Below are 13054 nucleotides of genomic sequence, written 5' to 3'. Positions count from 1 at the left end.
TGATTTATAAATAAATAAACAATTTATAAAAAAAATTCAATAACATATTTTATTTTTGTTATTTTATTCACTGTGACGGAAATCTAAACACAATCATTTCTTTACTGTGTGAATGACGTTAACTTTGTATGTTTTAAATATTAATTGCCAAAATATAATTATTTACCTTAAAATTTCAAAGCCCAATATAAAATTAGTTGTGAAAACAACTGTTTGTGTAATATAAAGAAACTTCAAAACGGAAAAATTCGACAAAAACCGCACAAATTCAACTGACTGACAGCCACAAAAGTAAACAAAGCAGAAACGTCAAACAAATTGTGCTTAAAATATGAAAACATACCGAATCGTCTTTTTTTGTACCTATCTCTTTTCAATGCACTGAGTCTAGATGGTTCATAAAAATAACATGTGTTGTTACTTAATAACAAACGGCAGCTGGTTTGTCATGAGTTTCATGCGTGGAAGAGAATGATGCTAGATAAAAAGTATGTGTTTTATCCATGGACGTCTCTTCAGGTATTAATGACGCACGGGTAAAGTCTCGCGGACTCAACTGTATGTTCAAATATGTTAAATCTTGATTGTTTTGAATCATGACTTTAATATTCAGTCAATAATAACAACTCTTCAGTCAAAAGATTATTTAAAACTAGGGTCAAGAAACATGTAATTTTTTTATTTTGGATCATAATAGAAGAATTTTTTTCCTTCAAGTACAAGAAATCTGACACATAATTTTTTTAAATTAAATTTTAAAATTCCACCCCTAAGAAAGGGTGGCATTCACCCCCCGGGGTGGAAGCATACATTGGCACTAAGTCAGGTTTGTTATTTGCATCATTTTTGAGCTACTTTCAAAATTTCAAACAAATCCATGAAGGCCTTTAGAATTGCGAGCTGAATTGCTTGAATGACTGTACTAACCATTGAAATATGTTATTTATCTTAGCTTAAGATGAATTTCTTACAGGTTTACTTTATTGTGAGCATTTCGTTAAATAAAATCAATCTTATTTTAGTACAAAGGACGCCGCCACCCGAACCAGAACCATTTCAAGAACCGGAAAAAGATGATATTTTAGGTAAAGGATTAAATAAATTCAGTGACAGTACAAACTTATTAATGTTATCTTCTTTTAGAACCTCAAATCTTAGGAAGCATTATTACGGAGAGTTTTGAAGCTCTCTCTTTAGATAATGATTTAAATAATTACAAGAATTCTAATATACAATTAAATACGAATCATTATTCCAGGTCTAAATCAAATCTAGATCAGGTAAGTGATTGTTCAATTAAATTAGATGTACTTTAAACAATATGTAAATTTTGGCAGTTTTGTAAGGCAAGGTCTTTTCGTTATTTTCCACCATTTTTTCACCGGACTATTTGAATTACCGTCAGTACCAGTAGTTGAGTTGCCATCGACCGTTCAAAATGGGAGGTAGCAGAACCTCTGAACGTGTTCTACTTAAGTGAGGGTCAAATGGTGCCCGGGGCCTAATCATATAATATTTACAACATCCATGTTACTTATAACAATTCTAGTCAATGTTCCCATGACTGTATAACTTTAAAGCGTTTTTACCCAAATATTTTCAATTTTGATGGCTTAGCATGTGAGCATTCTGTTCAGCACTTATGATGATCTGTGATAGATCGAAAACGTTCTGCATATGTGCTGTAACCCCTTTTTTAGAGAAGTATATTTATATCGATGGCTTACAGCACACTTTTGTATGTCCGTGCATGTACTTTTTGAGAAAATCGACTTTGAATGTTTAAGCTCTTATAGCACAGCCAGCATTACAGCGCACAGTTTTGAAATGTCGTTTATACCACACCAAACGCGTTAGGACATGCAATGTCTGTGCAGGATGATAGACTGTTAGGAGGTCATCAAGGTACAGTGCATAACTCAATAATAGAAAAAAATGAACATACAACAAGTGTGAAATGGTACAAAAATGGACATACAAGCCATCGATATATACACACCGTTCTTAGGCGTCAACGCCCTTCGGTAGGGATCTATGGAGGAGTATCACCAAGCCGCAAGCCCTTATCCCTTGCCGTACCGCTCCTCCATAGGCCGATCAGGCGCCAGTTTATTCCAGACCAAGCCGTAGACTCTATTGAGTTTTATACTACGGCGTTGGCCTTTTATTAATTTCATGACCTAGCTGAGGCTCGAACCAGCGATCGTAAATCCACTAAACTTGTCGATCGACTGCGCCTCAGCTAACTGGACCGTCTAGATCGACTTTTAGAGAAGTACCGTTCCCAAATTTTAGACGTGGGTAGCTTCCATGACCATTTGTCGATATCGTTCTTGATCTTGCGCGGCATGTAATATTTCATCTTCTGATAAACCATTGACGAAGCTTTCGGAGCCATGAATAGTTTTTCTTCGTACCAATTCCTCTTTTTCCATCGATCTTTCCGTTGAGTGTTAACTCCAGCATCCTGTATCTGCTACCTCTCATTATATGCCCCAGCTATTCAAGTTTTCTCCTTTTTATCATCTTCATGAAGTCACCTTCGCCTTTACTGTTTACTCTTTAATAAATTATATACTTTTTATAAAAGATTTTACTTAAATTTTTTATTTGAAGTAATTATGGGATCAGACAAGCACTCTCAGAAAGTAACAAAAATTATCTGCCACAAGGTCCTGTACTCGCACCACTGCTTTTTAGCCTTTACATCTCAGACATGCCGAAAACAACATCAACAAAATGTGATTGTGCCAATGACTGGAGTTTATTAATACAAACAATAGGGGAACACCTAGAAGTTACGGGAAGTTACTTTCACAAATGGAGGCTTGCGCCAACGCCTCTAAAACCGAAGTAACCTGCTTTCACCTAAACAACAATTTGGTGTCAAGAACAGTTAACGTTCACTTTGATAATACACGACTCAATCACAATAAACATCCAAAATACCTATAGTGCAGTCAGTGAGGGTATTTGGCTTCGGATTCTATCCTACTGCATGAATTTACTTGATATTTTCACTGTAAGTAGGGAATGGCTTAAGAAACAAAGTCTACGCTATATCCTATGGCGCATTTATCTTCCGGTGGTTCCCACCCCTCCTCTTGAGATGAAAATTTTTTTGGTAAAAATAACCACGGAAATGGCTGAAAACCTAATTCTAAGCAAAAACTGTTCTATATTTTTTTTGAAAACTCAATACTTTTTGAGTTATTCGTGGTTGAAAATTTGTTATTTTCATTCAAAAATGACACCTTTTCGGACGGTTTTTTCCGAATACCTTAAAAATTATACATCTAACGAAAAAGACGATAAAAAACATTTTTGTAGCTTATGAAAAATCAAACAGATTCATTTCTTTATAAATCTTCTAGTTATAATACAAAAGGGGATATGGTAGATGAAAAGAGATTTTTTGCATGCTCAAATCGGTGTATTCAACTTAAAATAACAGAGAAATGATCAATTTTAGGGGTATAATGCTACCAATACCTTTTGTATTGTTTGAAAAGACCTTTAAAACGAGCACTCTTAAATGTTGATTTTATTTCATCTGAGCAAGGTGTGTTAAAAAAAATTGATGACTAATGTATTTTAAGAAAAAATGAGAAGTATATTTAACCTCTCATCCACCGGAATTAAAATGCATCGTTTTTCTTCTACAACACCTTTTATTATAGTGTTATTTCTGTTCAAAAAGTTGGACAGGTTTGAAATGAATGGTTTTTGAAAAAATAAGATCAAATTATAGAGCGCATTTTTAAATTTTCTTAAAAATCTTCGTTTTTCTCCATGTATCTCGAAAATTATAAGAGATACGAAAAAAAGATACGGTAAAAAATGTAGGGTTTGTTTTTCTTTCTGTATCTCTTTATCATCTTCGAGTTACATCGAGACAAAGAAAGATTTAAAAAAAAATTAAAAATGCACTCTATAATTTGATCTTATTTTTCTTTAAAAACCATGCATTAACCAGTCCAACTTTTTGAACATAGAAATAACACTATAATAAAAGGTATTGTAGAAGTAAAATGATGCATTTAAATCTGGTTGATGAGGGGTTAATAATATACTTCGTATTTTATGTTAAAATAACTTAACCATCAGTTTTTTTACACCATATTATCTCGCTTAGTTTGCATGTAATCGACATTTAACAATGCTCGTTTTAAAAGGCCCATCGTAGACTTTAAAATCCATGCAGTATGATAGAATTCGGAGGAGGTAATTTCTGTTTTTGCTCTCACTGACTGGCGTACTAGGCGTGGAAAGAACGTTAATCTTTACAGAACACTTCAGGTTCAGTTGCCGAGAAGCTAAATACCAGAAATAACATCATTCAGAATCTCTGCTGCACAACATGGGGGCATCGGCATCCACACTTAGGTCTTCAGGCTTAGCTCTTGTTTATTCTGTGGCCAAATATTGTACACCAATACTTTCAACATCAACATCGACAGTGTTCACGTTCAAAGGATTGATGTCCAGCTAAATATTACCATGAGATAGGCCAGGGTAATAAGACAAAAATATACCCTGTTCGTGACATCTCAACAGCCAGTGTACTGAAGCGTTTTTTCGACAGGTAATACCTATAAGAACAAATTGTAACTATTTCCTGCGTAGGATCTGGCGGTTATTTTTATTTATAAACAAGGCATAAACAAGTTTCAAAAAACGGCATTTTTTCCTTTTTTTTTTTTCAAATTAATGGAAAACAGTCAAACTTATGGTTTTCTCAGTACAGACATCTTCGAGAGAATGAAAAAAGCTTTAAAATGGCGTATTACGAAGTTTAATACATTCAAGACTAAGTTTTTCAACCTAATAAAAATATTTGTAAATTAAATATTTTTAAAAGATTTTTAATTGAAAAACTTTATTGGCCCATTTCCTGGTGACAACCTCCAAGGCTTCTACAATATGCAAGCCAAATGGATGCTGCAGTGAAGACTAAAGGGAAGGAATTCTACACTATGCAATTCACAACCCCCGTCTGCAGCGTGGTAAAGTTCCAACGGAAAATGGACCTAGTTACTCTATAGGAGTAATACTAATATAAAAATAAAAATGTATACCATTTTTATTCATTCAGTTGCGGTGCGAAACCAAAACTGTCTTAATTTTTACTCAGATCAGAGAGTGCAGCCAGCACTCTTATCGACGATTTCACCTCTTGTTAGAGGTTCATCAGAGACTGCATAGGCTGCATTTCTCTGGCCCAGGTAAAAATCTTCGACATATCCATCTCCCACCGCAACTGACGAGATGGTAGTAGGTGCCTAGCGGCATCTGCTAAATAAAATACTAAGTTTTTCAACCTAATAAAAATATTTAGCATTTTATTTATTCATAAATATTTAAAAATATTTTTATTAGGTTGAAAAACTTAGTCTTTTATTTAGCAGATGCCGCTAGGCACCTACTACCATCTCGTCAGTTGCGGTGGGAGATGGATATGTCGAAGATTTTTACCTGGGCCAGAGAAATGCAGCCTATGCAGTCTCTGATGAACCTCTAACAAGAGGTGAAATCGTCGATAAGAGTGCTGGCTGCACTCTCTGATCTGAGTAAAAATTAAGACAGTTTTGGTTTCGCACCGCAACTGAATGAATAAAAATGGTATACATTTTTATTTTTATATTAGTATTACTCCTATAGAGTAACTAGGTCCATTTTCCGTTGGAACTTTACCACGCTGCAGACAGGGGTTGTGAATTGCATAGTGTAGAATTCCTTCCATTTAGTCTTCACTGCAGCATCCATTTGGCTTGCATATTGTAGAAGCCTTGGAGGTTGTCACCAGGAAATGGGCCAATAAAGTTTTTCAATTAAAAATCTTTTAAAAATATTTAATTTACAAATATTTTTATTAGGTTGAAAAACTTAGTCTTTTATTTAGCAGATGCCGCTAGGCACCTACTACCATCTCGTCAGTTGCGGTGGGAGATGGATATGTCGAAGATTTTTACCTGGGCCAGAGAAATGCAGCCTATGCAGTCTCTGATGAACCTCTAACAAGAGGTGAAATCGTCGATAAGAGTGCTGGCTGCACTCTCTGATCTGAGTAAAAATTAAAACAGTTTTGGTTTCGCACCGCAACTGAATGAATAAAAATGGTATACATTTTTATTTTTAATACATTCATTTATTGTTAATATAATTGCGAATAAAGGTCGAAATTTAAAAAAAAAATTAATTTCGCAATAACTATTGTAAAAATAAGTGTACAGCTTTGAAATTTTTGTCACATGAGGGTTCTTTGGTGCTTAATATGTGACAAAAATTCAATCAAAGCGATTCATTCAATAGTTTAAATTTTATTCAAATTGTTTATCCCAGAGAGCTTTTTTTTTGCAATAACATAAGTCAGAAAAAAATAATGTTAGAATCATTCTACAGGCGTCAAATGAAAGAGCATGAACTATATTTTTAAATTGGTTTAAAAAAAGTAAATAAAAAATGCATTTATTAGTAATAAATAATTATGCAAAAGTATCGTCAATTTTTCCTTTATAAAGTTTTTGAATACCTTTTTTCAAAAAAATCTATTTTTTTACCGTTTTTTAGGTCCACACCTACCAAGTAATGTTATGTATATGATAATTGATGAAAAATTGTAATAAATATATAATATAATTTATCATATAAAAAATTAAAAGTTTATAAGGAAAAATTGAACGTACTTTTGAATAATTATTTATTACTAATAAATGCATTTCTTATTCACTTTTTTAAAACCATTTTGAAAGTATAGCTCATGCTCTTTCATTTGACGCCTTTAGAATGGTTCTAACACATTTTTTTTCTGACTTATGTTATTGCAAAAAAAGTTCTCTGGGATAAACAATTTGAATAAAATTTAAACAATTGAATGAATCGCTTTGAAATTTTTTTCACATATTAAGCGCCAAAGATCCCTCATTGGGCCAAAATTTCAAAGCTGTACATTTATTTTTACAATGGTTATTCTAAAATTATTTTTTTTTTGAAATTTCGACCTTTTTCGCAATTATATTAACAATAAATGAGTGTATTAAACTTTGTAATACGCCATTTTAAAGATTTTTCCATTCTCTCGAATATGTCTGTACTAAGAAAACTATAAGTCTTACTGTTTTCCATTAATTTGGAAAAAAAAGGAAAAAATGCCGTTTTTGACAATAAATTGTTTATAAATAAAAATGGCCGCCAGATCCTACGCAGGAAATAGTTACAATTTGTTCTTATAGGTATTATATAACATATGTTATATTATAATCGGTTTAAAACGTCCTCCGACGTCTTCCGATGCCCAATCTCCATGCATCTCTGTCTTCCCAAAGGTCTTCGTCTAAACCTCTCTCTGGGATCTCTCCAGCTCTTTCTGGGTCGGCCTCTTTTTCTCTTTCCATGTGGTGACCAATCTAGAATCTGCACATGTTTCTCTGCACATGTTCATACCACTTTAGTTGTTGTACTCTTATATCTTCGACAATCGTATGTGTGACTCCCATAATCTCTCTCTCATAATCTCTTATAGGTATTACCTGTCGAAAAAACGCTTCAGTATCCTGGCTGTTCAAGTGTCATGGAAAAAACCTTATTACCCTGGGCTAAGAATGATCGCTGGAGTAATCAAATCCACACCTTCGCAAACTCAATCTGCTAACCAAAAAATATAAAAAGATCCTTACAGCACGGCACTGTCGATTCATAACTATAGAGAAGATGCAACCAAAATCGACTGGGTTCAACATGGTCACCAAAAGAACCCATGAATGGTCGAAAGCTCATCAAACACAATTATACATTGCATCACAGAGACACCTGGATTTGACCTATCACGTAAGACTTGGTACCCAATTAATCGCATCAGAACTCAATATGATCGATGTGCACATCCGTTACCATCCCCGTCATGCAGCTGCGGCGAGGTCGAAACTATCAAGCACATAACGGAGGAGTGCCACTAGCGACCTTATAAGGGCAGTTTCCACGATTTCCTATTTGCGACTCCTCAGTCGATTAATTACATTAAAAATCTCGACGATTGCATATACTTAAATTGGTTATGACTACTTATTTTTATATATAGTGAATTTTCATGTAACTTGTTTATTGTTTATTATAACCTTATGAATATGCCATGCGCTAAATACCTAAATAAATTTTCAGGATAAACCTAGGCCTGAAAAAGAATCTTTTTTAGTTATATTATATCTGATATAATCTGATGTTATACTATATGTATTTGCTTTCAACTTTCTGCATTTTTATTTTACACGTAATTTTTAGGTTTATGAAAATAGACAGCAAAGAGATAATAGGGAAAATATATTACCTAATATAAATAGGTCAAAACCTGCAGCTAAATTCGGATTACATAGGCAGAGTAGTTGTAAAGATGTTCCCGAGAAACCTCCGAAGCCTACGAGTAATATTAAACACAGCGTTTCAGAAGCAAATATTAACAAAGGTAAATTATTCTTTACTACGATCTAAACATAGGGAGTTTGATTACCCCTGCGTGTAAAAATGTTTTTGTGTCATATTGGCTGTGTTTTAAAATATTCCAGTTGGACTTACGTACGTAAAACCAGTACCTTCTGAATAAAATCCGAAGTAATAAACGGTGCCCTATGATACTCTCATATGCCGCTTTACGAGGGGTACTTTTTAGTTTTGCATATAGCCATAAAGTAAAAAATATATATAGACTTAAAGTACTTTAAACAACAGTACAACAGTTATTTTAGTCTTCAGTTGTTGACACCTGCAAATCACTGTTTTAAAGGCATCGATAGCTACTTCTGGCGACTTGAATCGCTGCTCACACATTGAATTCTTGATCTTTGGTAACGTGAAGAAGTCACTGACTGAGGTCGGGGCTATACGGTAGATGTTTTAACAATTCGATATTTTGAAGCTTCAAAAACTCTGTCTTTTGAGCAGTGTGAGCACTTGCATTGTCCTGCAGTATGATTCGCCGTTGTATGTTGCTTTGTCATAGTTTCGCGATAACTTTTGATAGACAATATATACCTAGTTATATATCAATCAGAAGTAACCGTTCTTCGATCTTCTAAATTCTAAAGCAATAATTGTTGCCACATGACCAGATTTTGACACAAAAGTTGCGACCATTTTCTTTGACACACTTCGAGAACGGATCACTTTATTGGTTTTTTCTCATCGTGAAACACCCACACAGAGGATTGGCGTTTATTTTTTGGTTTGTAGGAGTAAATCCAATATTCATCGCCACTAACAATACTATAAACGTTTTTTGTGCTTCTTTTGTTGAAACGTTCCAATTTTTCGACACCAATTGACGCGAACCGCCTTTTGCTCTTCTATGAGCAAATGGGGGATCCAACGGGAAACCAACTTCATAACACCCAGTTCTTCGTGTAGGATCTTTTAGATTGAGGTCTTTGAAATCTCCAAAGATGCCTCTATCTCTTGGTATGATACACGGCGGTCATCCTTAATTAGCTGACGAACTGACTCAATGTTTTACTGTCTGACCACTGTTTTGGGTGGACCTGGCCTGGATTCATCGCTGAGATTGGAGCGACCACGTTGAAATTCATAATCCTCTTCTTCTACGGCACTACAGCCCAAATTGAGCCGTGGCCTCCTTTATTTTTTGCCTCCACCCTTACTTGTCTGTGGCTGTTCTTCTCCTTACATGGACTCCTAAAAGGGTTTATGAGTCACTGTTTACTGTGTCTTCCCAGCGCTTTCTTGGCTTTCCAACCGGTCTCTTTGCCTGCATTCTAGCATTCAGTGCTCTTTTTAATAGCCTATTTTCTCCCATTCTTATCACATGTCCGGTGCATTGCAATCTTTATATTCTAATGAAGTCGGACAGGGGTATTTCCTTATAAAGTTGATAAAGCTCGTTGTTGTATCGACTCCGTTTTCCCTCACAGGTTCTAGTATTCTCCTCAGTACTTTCCTTTCGAATGTGAGTTTGTTTTTGGATGTTTCTTTCAGGACCCATGCGTCACTGCCATAGCATGCTATTGGTCGAATTAAGGTTTTATAGAGTCTCATCTTTGTATTTCGGTGGACATTTTTAGACCGAAATATATGGGAGAAGGCAAAATAAGCTCTGTTTGCCTGCGTTATTCTCTTTCGTATTTCTCCATCTTCTGATTCGTCGGCATGTAGTTCTACTCCCAGGTATGTAAACTTTTCAACCGTTTCAATGTCATCTTGATGTTTAATGTTTTGTGGGACTATATTTCTTCTCGTCTGTATCATTATTTTTGTTTGTTCTGTGTTAACTTCCAGACCTAGCCTTTTTGTTTGCGTTTTTAACTCTGCGTATGTTTCCTCTGCTCCTATTGATATTCTACTCATAATATTAATATCATCGGCACAAGCGGCCAGTTAAACCGTTCGGTTAGTCAGTAGGTTTCCTCGTCCAGTTTTCATTTGCCTAACCGCATACTCCAGTGCCAGGTTAAACACAGTTGAAGCCAGCCCATCTCCCTGCTTTAGTCCCTGCGAAATTTTGAAAAAGTCTGTCCGGTGGTTTTGTATTCGTACACATGCCTCAGTTTCATACATTGTGGCTTTAATGAGTCTAATTAGCTTGTGTGGTATTGCCAATTCAGCCAATATATTGTAGAGTTTATTCCTTTTGACTGAGTCGTATGCCTGTTTGAAGTCTACAAACACGTTGTGGACATCAATGTCGTGTTCCCATGATTTGCTCAAGATCTGTTTGACTGTAAATATTTGATCCAATGTCGATCTTCCCCGTCGGAAGCCCGTTTGATACTCTCCAATAATATTGTCTGCTAGTAGTTGGAGCCGCTGGTTTATATTATATGTGAGAACTTTATATGTTGTACATAGTAGAGAAATTCCACGGTAGTTTTTGCACTGGAGTTTGTCTCCTTTTTTATAGATCGGGCATACTATACTTTTCTTCCAGTCGTCGGGTATTTTCTCTTTTTGCCATATGTTTTTGATGAGCTTGTTGCCCTTAATTAGCTGACGAACTGAATAAATTTTTTGCTGTGTGACCACTGTTTTGGGTGGACCTGGCCTGGATTCATCGCTGAGACTGGATCGACCACTTTGAAATTCATGATACCAGCGGGAAATAGTTTACTGGTGTAATACTTCATTCCCAAACACAGAAACCATTTCAGCGAGACATTACTGTTGGGATAAGCCTCTCCGAAAATTGTAAAAAATTATTGCTCGAAAATGTTCTCAGCTAAGATCCATGTTTCGACCGACTTTTACCTTTTTTTCGACCGTTGCCGCTAATTTCAAATTCACTTTATGTACATTTATTGTATTGCAATGAAACTCTGGGTTTATGTTAACAAAAGATTGAGGTTACATTTGTGTCGGAAGGTTTACTTGATTCTAAATCCTGACCCACTACTTTGTGCCGTGTAATTTGGGTGGCCTATTTTTACTTGAATCTGCGAAATGGGCATATAAATAATAATAAATTTTGCTGTATTAGTATTATTAACCACTTTAAAAATTCACATTGTAAGGCATGAATGAATCAAATATGTAGCACCTTTTTGTAGATGTATTTAAAAATGCAACTGAAAAGTTATTACTATAAAGAGTTTAAATACTTCTTATTTGTAGGTATTTAAATACTTTAGACTTTAGAGCATTTAAATACCAAGTATTTATTTATAATTATAGAGTATTTAAATACTTGGCATTTAAATAATTACTCTAAAGTCCAAAATTTTAAATACATACTTACAAAAAGTATTTAAGTTTTGAAATATTGCCCATCAGCTCTGATACCAAGTTAAAAATATAAAATGTGCAAAAAGAGTGAATGATTAAGAAAAAAATTACCCAAAAACTTTCCCAAATTTACTAAAATTTGTGATTTTTTGTTATATCTAATCCTTGTTTTATTTTAGTCAAGCATATAGCCACAGTATAGGTACATACCACTATTTATAGTAATAACTTTTCAGTTTCATTTTTAAATACTTCTACAAAAAGGTACTACATATTTGATTCATTCATGCCTTACAATGTGAATTTTTATAGTGGTTAATAGAGCAAAAGTTTATTATTTATATGCGCAATTCGCCGATTCAAGTTCATATAGGGAATCCAAATTACACGGCACAAAGTAGTGGGTCAGGATTTAGACAGAATTGGAAGGTTTTATTGGTGGCGCCCTCTAAGCGGCTATAAGCAAAACTAAAGAGACAAACCTCGTTGCAATAAGTAGTGTAATATTTAACCATTAATGATAATTATTTTATTTTTTTTTTATATTTCGTTTTAATTTTTAGGTTCCCTTTCGTCGAGGGCGTCCTCTAGAAAAAATTCTTTTTCAAAACCTAGTCGTAATTCTACAAGTGTTCCTAACGTTTCGAAGGTGCCTAATTCCAACAGTGCCAGGAGTTCTGTAGTCAAATCCAATACCCTTCCTCAAGTAGACATATATGTAAACTCAGCAAGAGTTAGTCCAGAGGAACCCACTGGAGGAGACGACAACGTGTTTGTCCCAGTTTCAATTGACCGACCTGTGGGATTGGATATGGATGACTTTTTACCAGTAAGTACTTAATAAAGGTTACAATAAGTATTGCAATAAAGTAACCAATTCAGATATATGTTGAAACTCTAAAACATACTTTTTAGTTAAGACGAAGACAATACCGCAGGTAACAAACAACCTATTTTATCCCAAATTTCAAGCATACTGCAAAATCTTAAAAAAAGCTCGAAATGAAAATATGTTTTAATTGTGGAAGAATAGGGCAAGCTAGTTGCAAAACAGCCGAAGAGGCCGATCCGAATCAAGGAAAGAAGAACCAAAGGATGAGGTCAAAATGTCACATATATCGACATCCAGAAGCCCGTGTCAAAGTGCTACTAGAAATACTAGTGGAGATAGGTCTCTAATAAATTGATTTCCACAACTGATCACAAAAATGAAGAAGATCTGGAGTTGCTCATTTGAAGGAGCAACTAGCGATTAGAATGTGTTATTGAATGAGCAATTACAACATGCTTTGAACGAATTACGTGTTCAAAGCCAGTGCCAACTTGAAGAAAA

At 34.7% G+C, this 13054-nt stretch overlaps 1 protein-coding gene across 2 annotated transcripts in view; it reads left to right on the top strand.

The window, feature by feature from the left end:
* The window catches only part of LOC126881295 (katanin p80 WD40 repeat-containing subunit B1), a 170269-nt gene that overhangs the window by 143711 nt on the left and 13504 nt on the right, over nt 1-13054 (top strand). For both annotated transcript variants that reach the window (XM_050645491.1, XM_050645490.1), the window contains exons 6-9: nt 1023-1085; nt 1144-1280; nt 8278-8458; nt 12285-12550. In XM_050645491.1, coding sequence (XP_050501448.1) covers nt 1023-1085; nt 1144-1280; nt 8278-8458; nt 12285-12550 — 647 coding nt within the window. The remainder of the gene's footprint in view (nt 1-1022; nt 1086-1143; nt 1281-8277; nt 8459-12284; nt 12551-13054) is intronic.

Source organism: Diabrotica virgifera, chromosome 3, assembly GCF_917563875.1.
Source record: "Diabrotica virgifera virgifera chromosome 3, PGI_DIABVI_V3a".
NCBI lineage: Eukaryota > Metazoa > Arthropoda > Insecta > Coleoptera > Chrysomelidae > Diabrotica > Diabrotica virgifera.
This window is presented reverse-complemented; position numbering and strand designations above follow the sequence as displayed.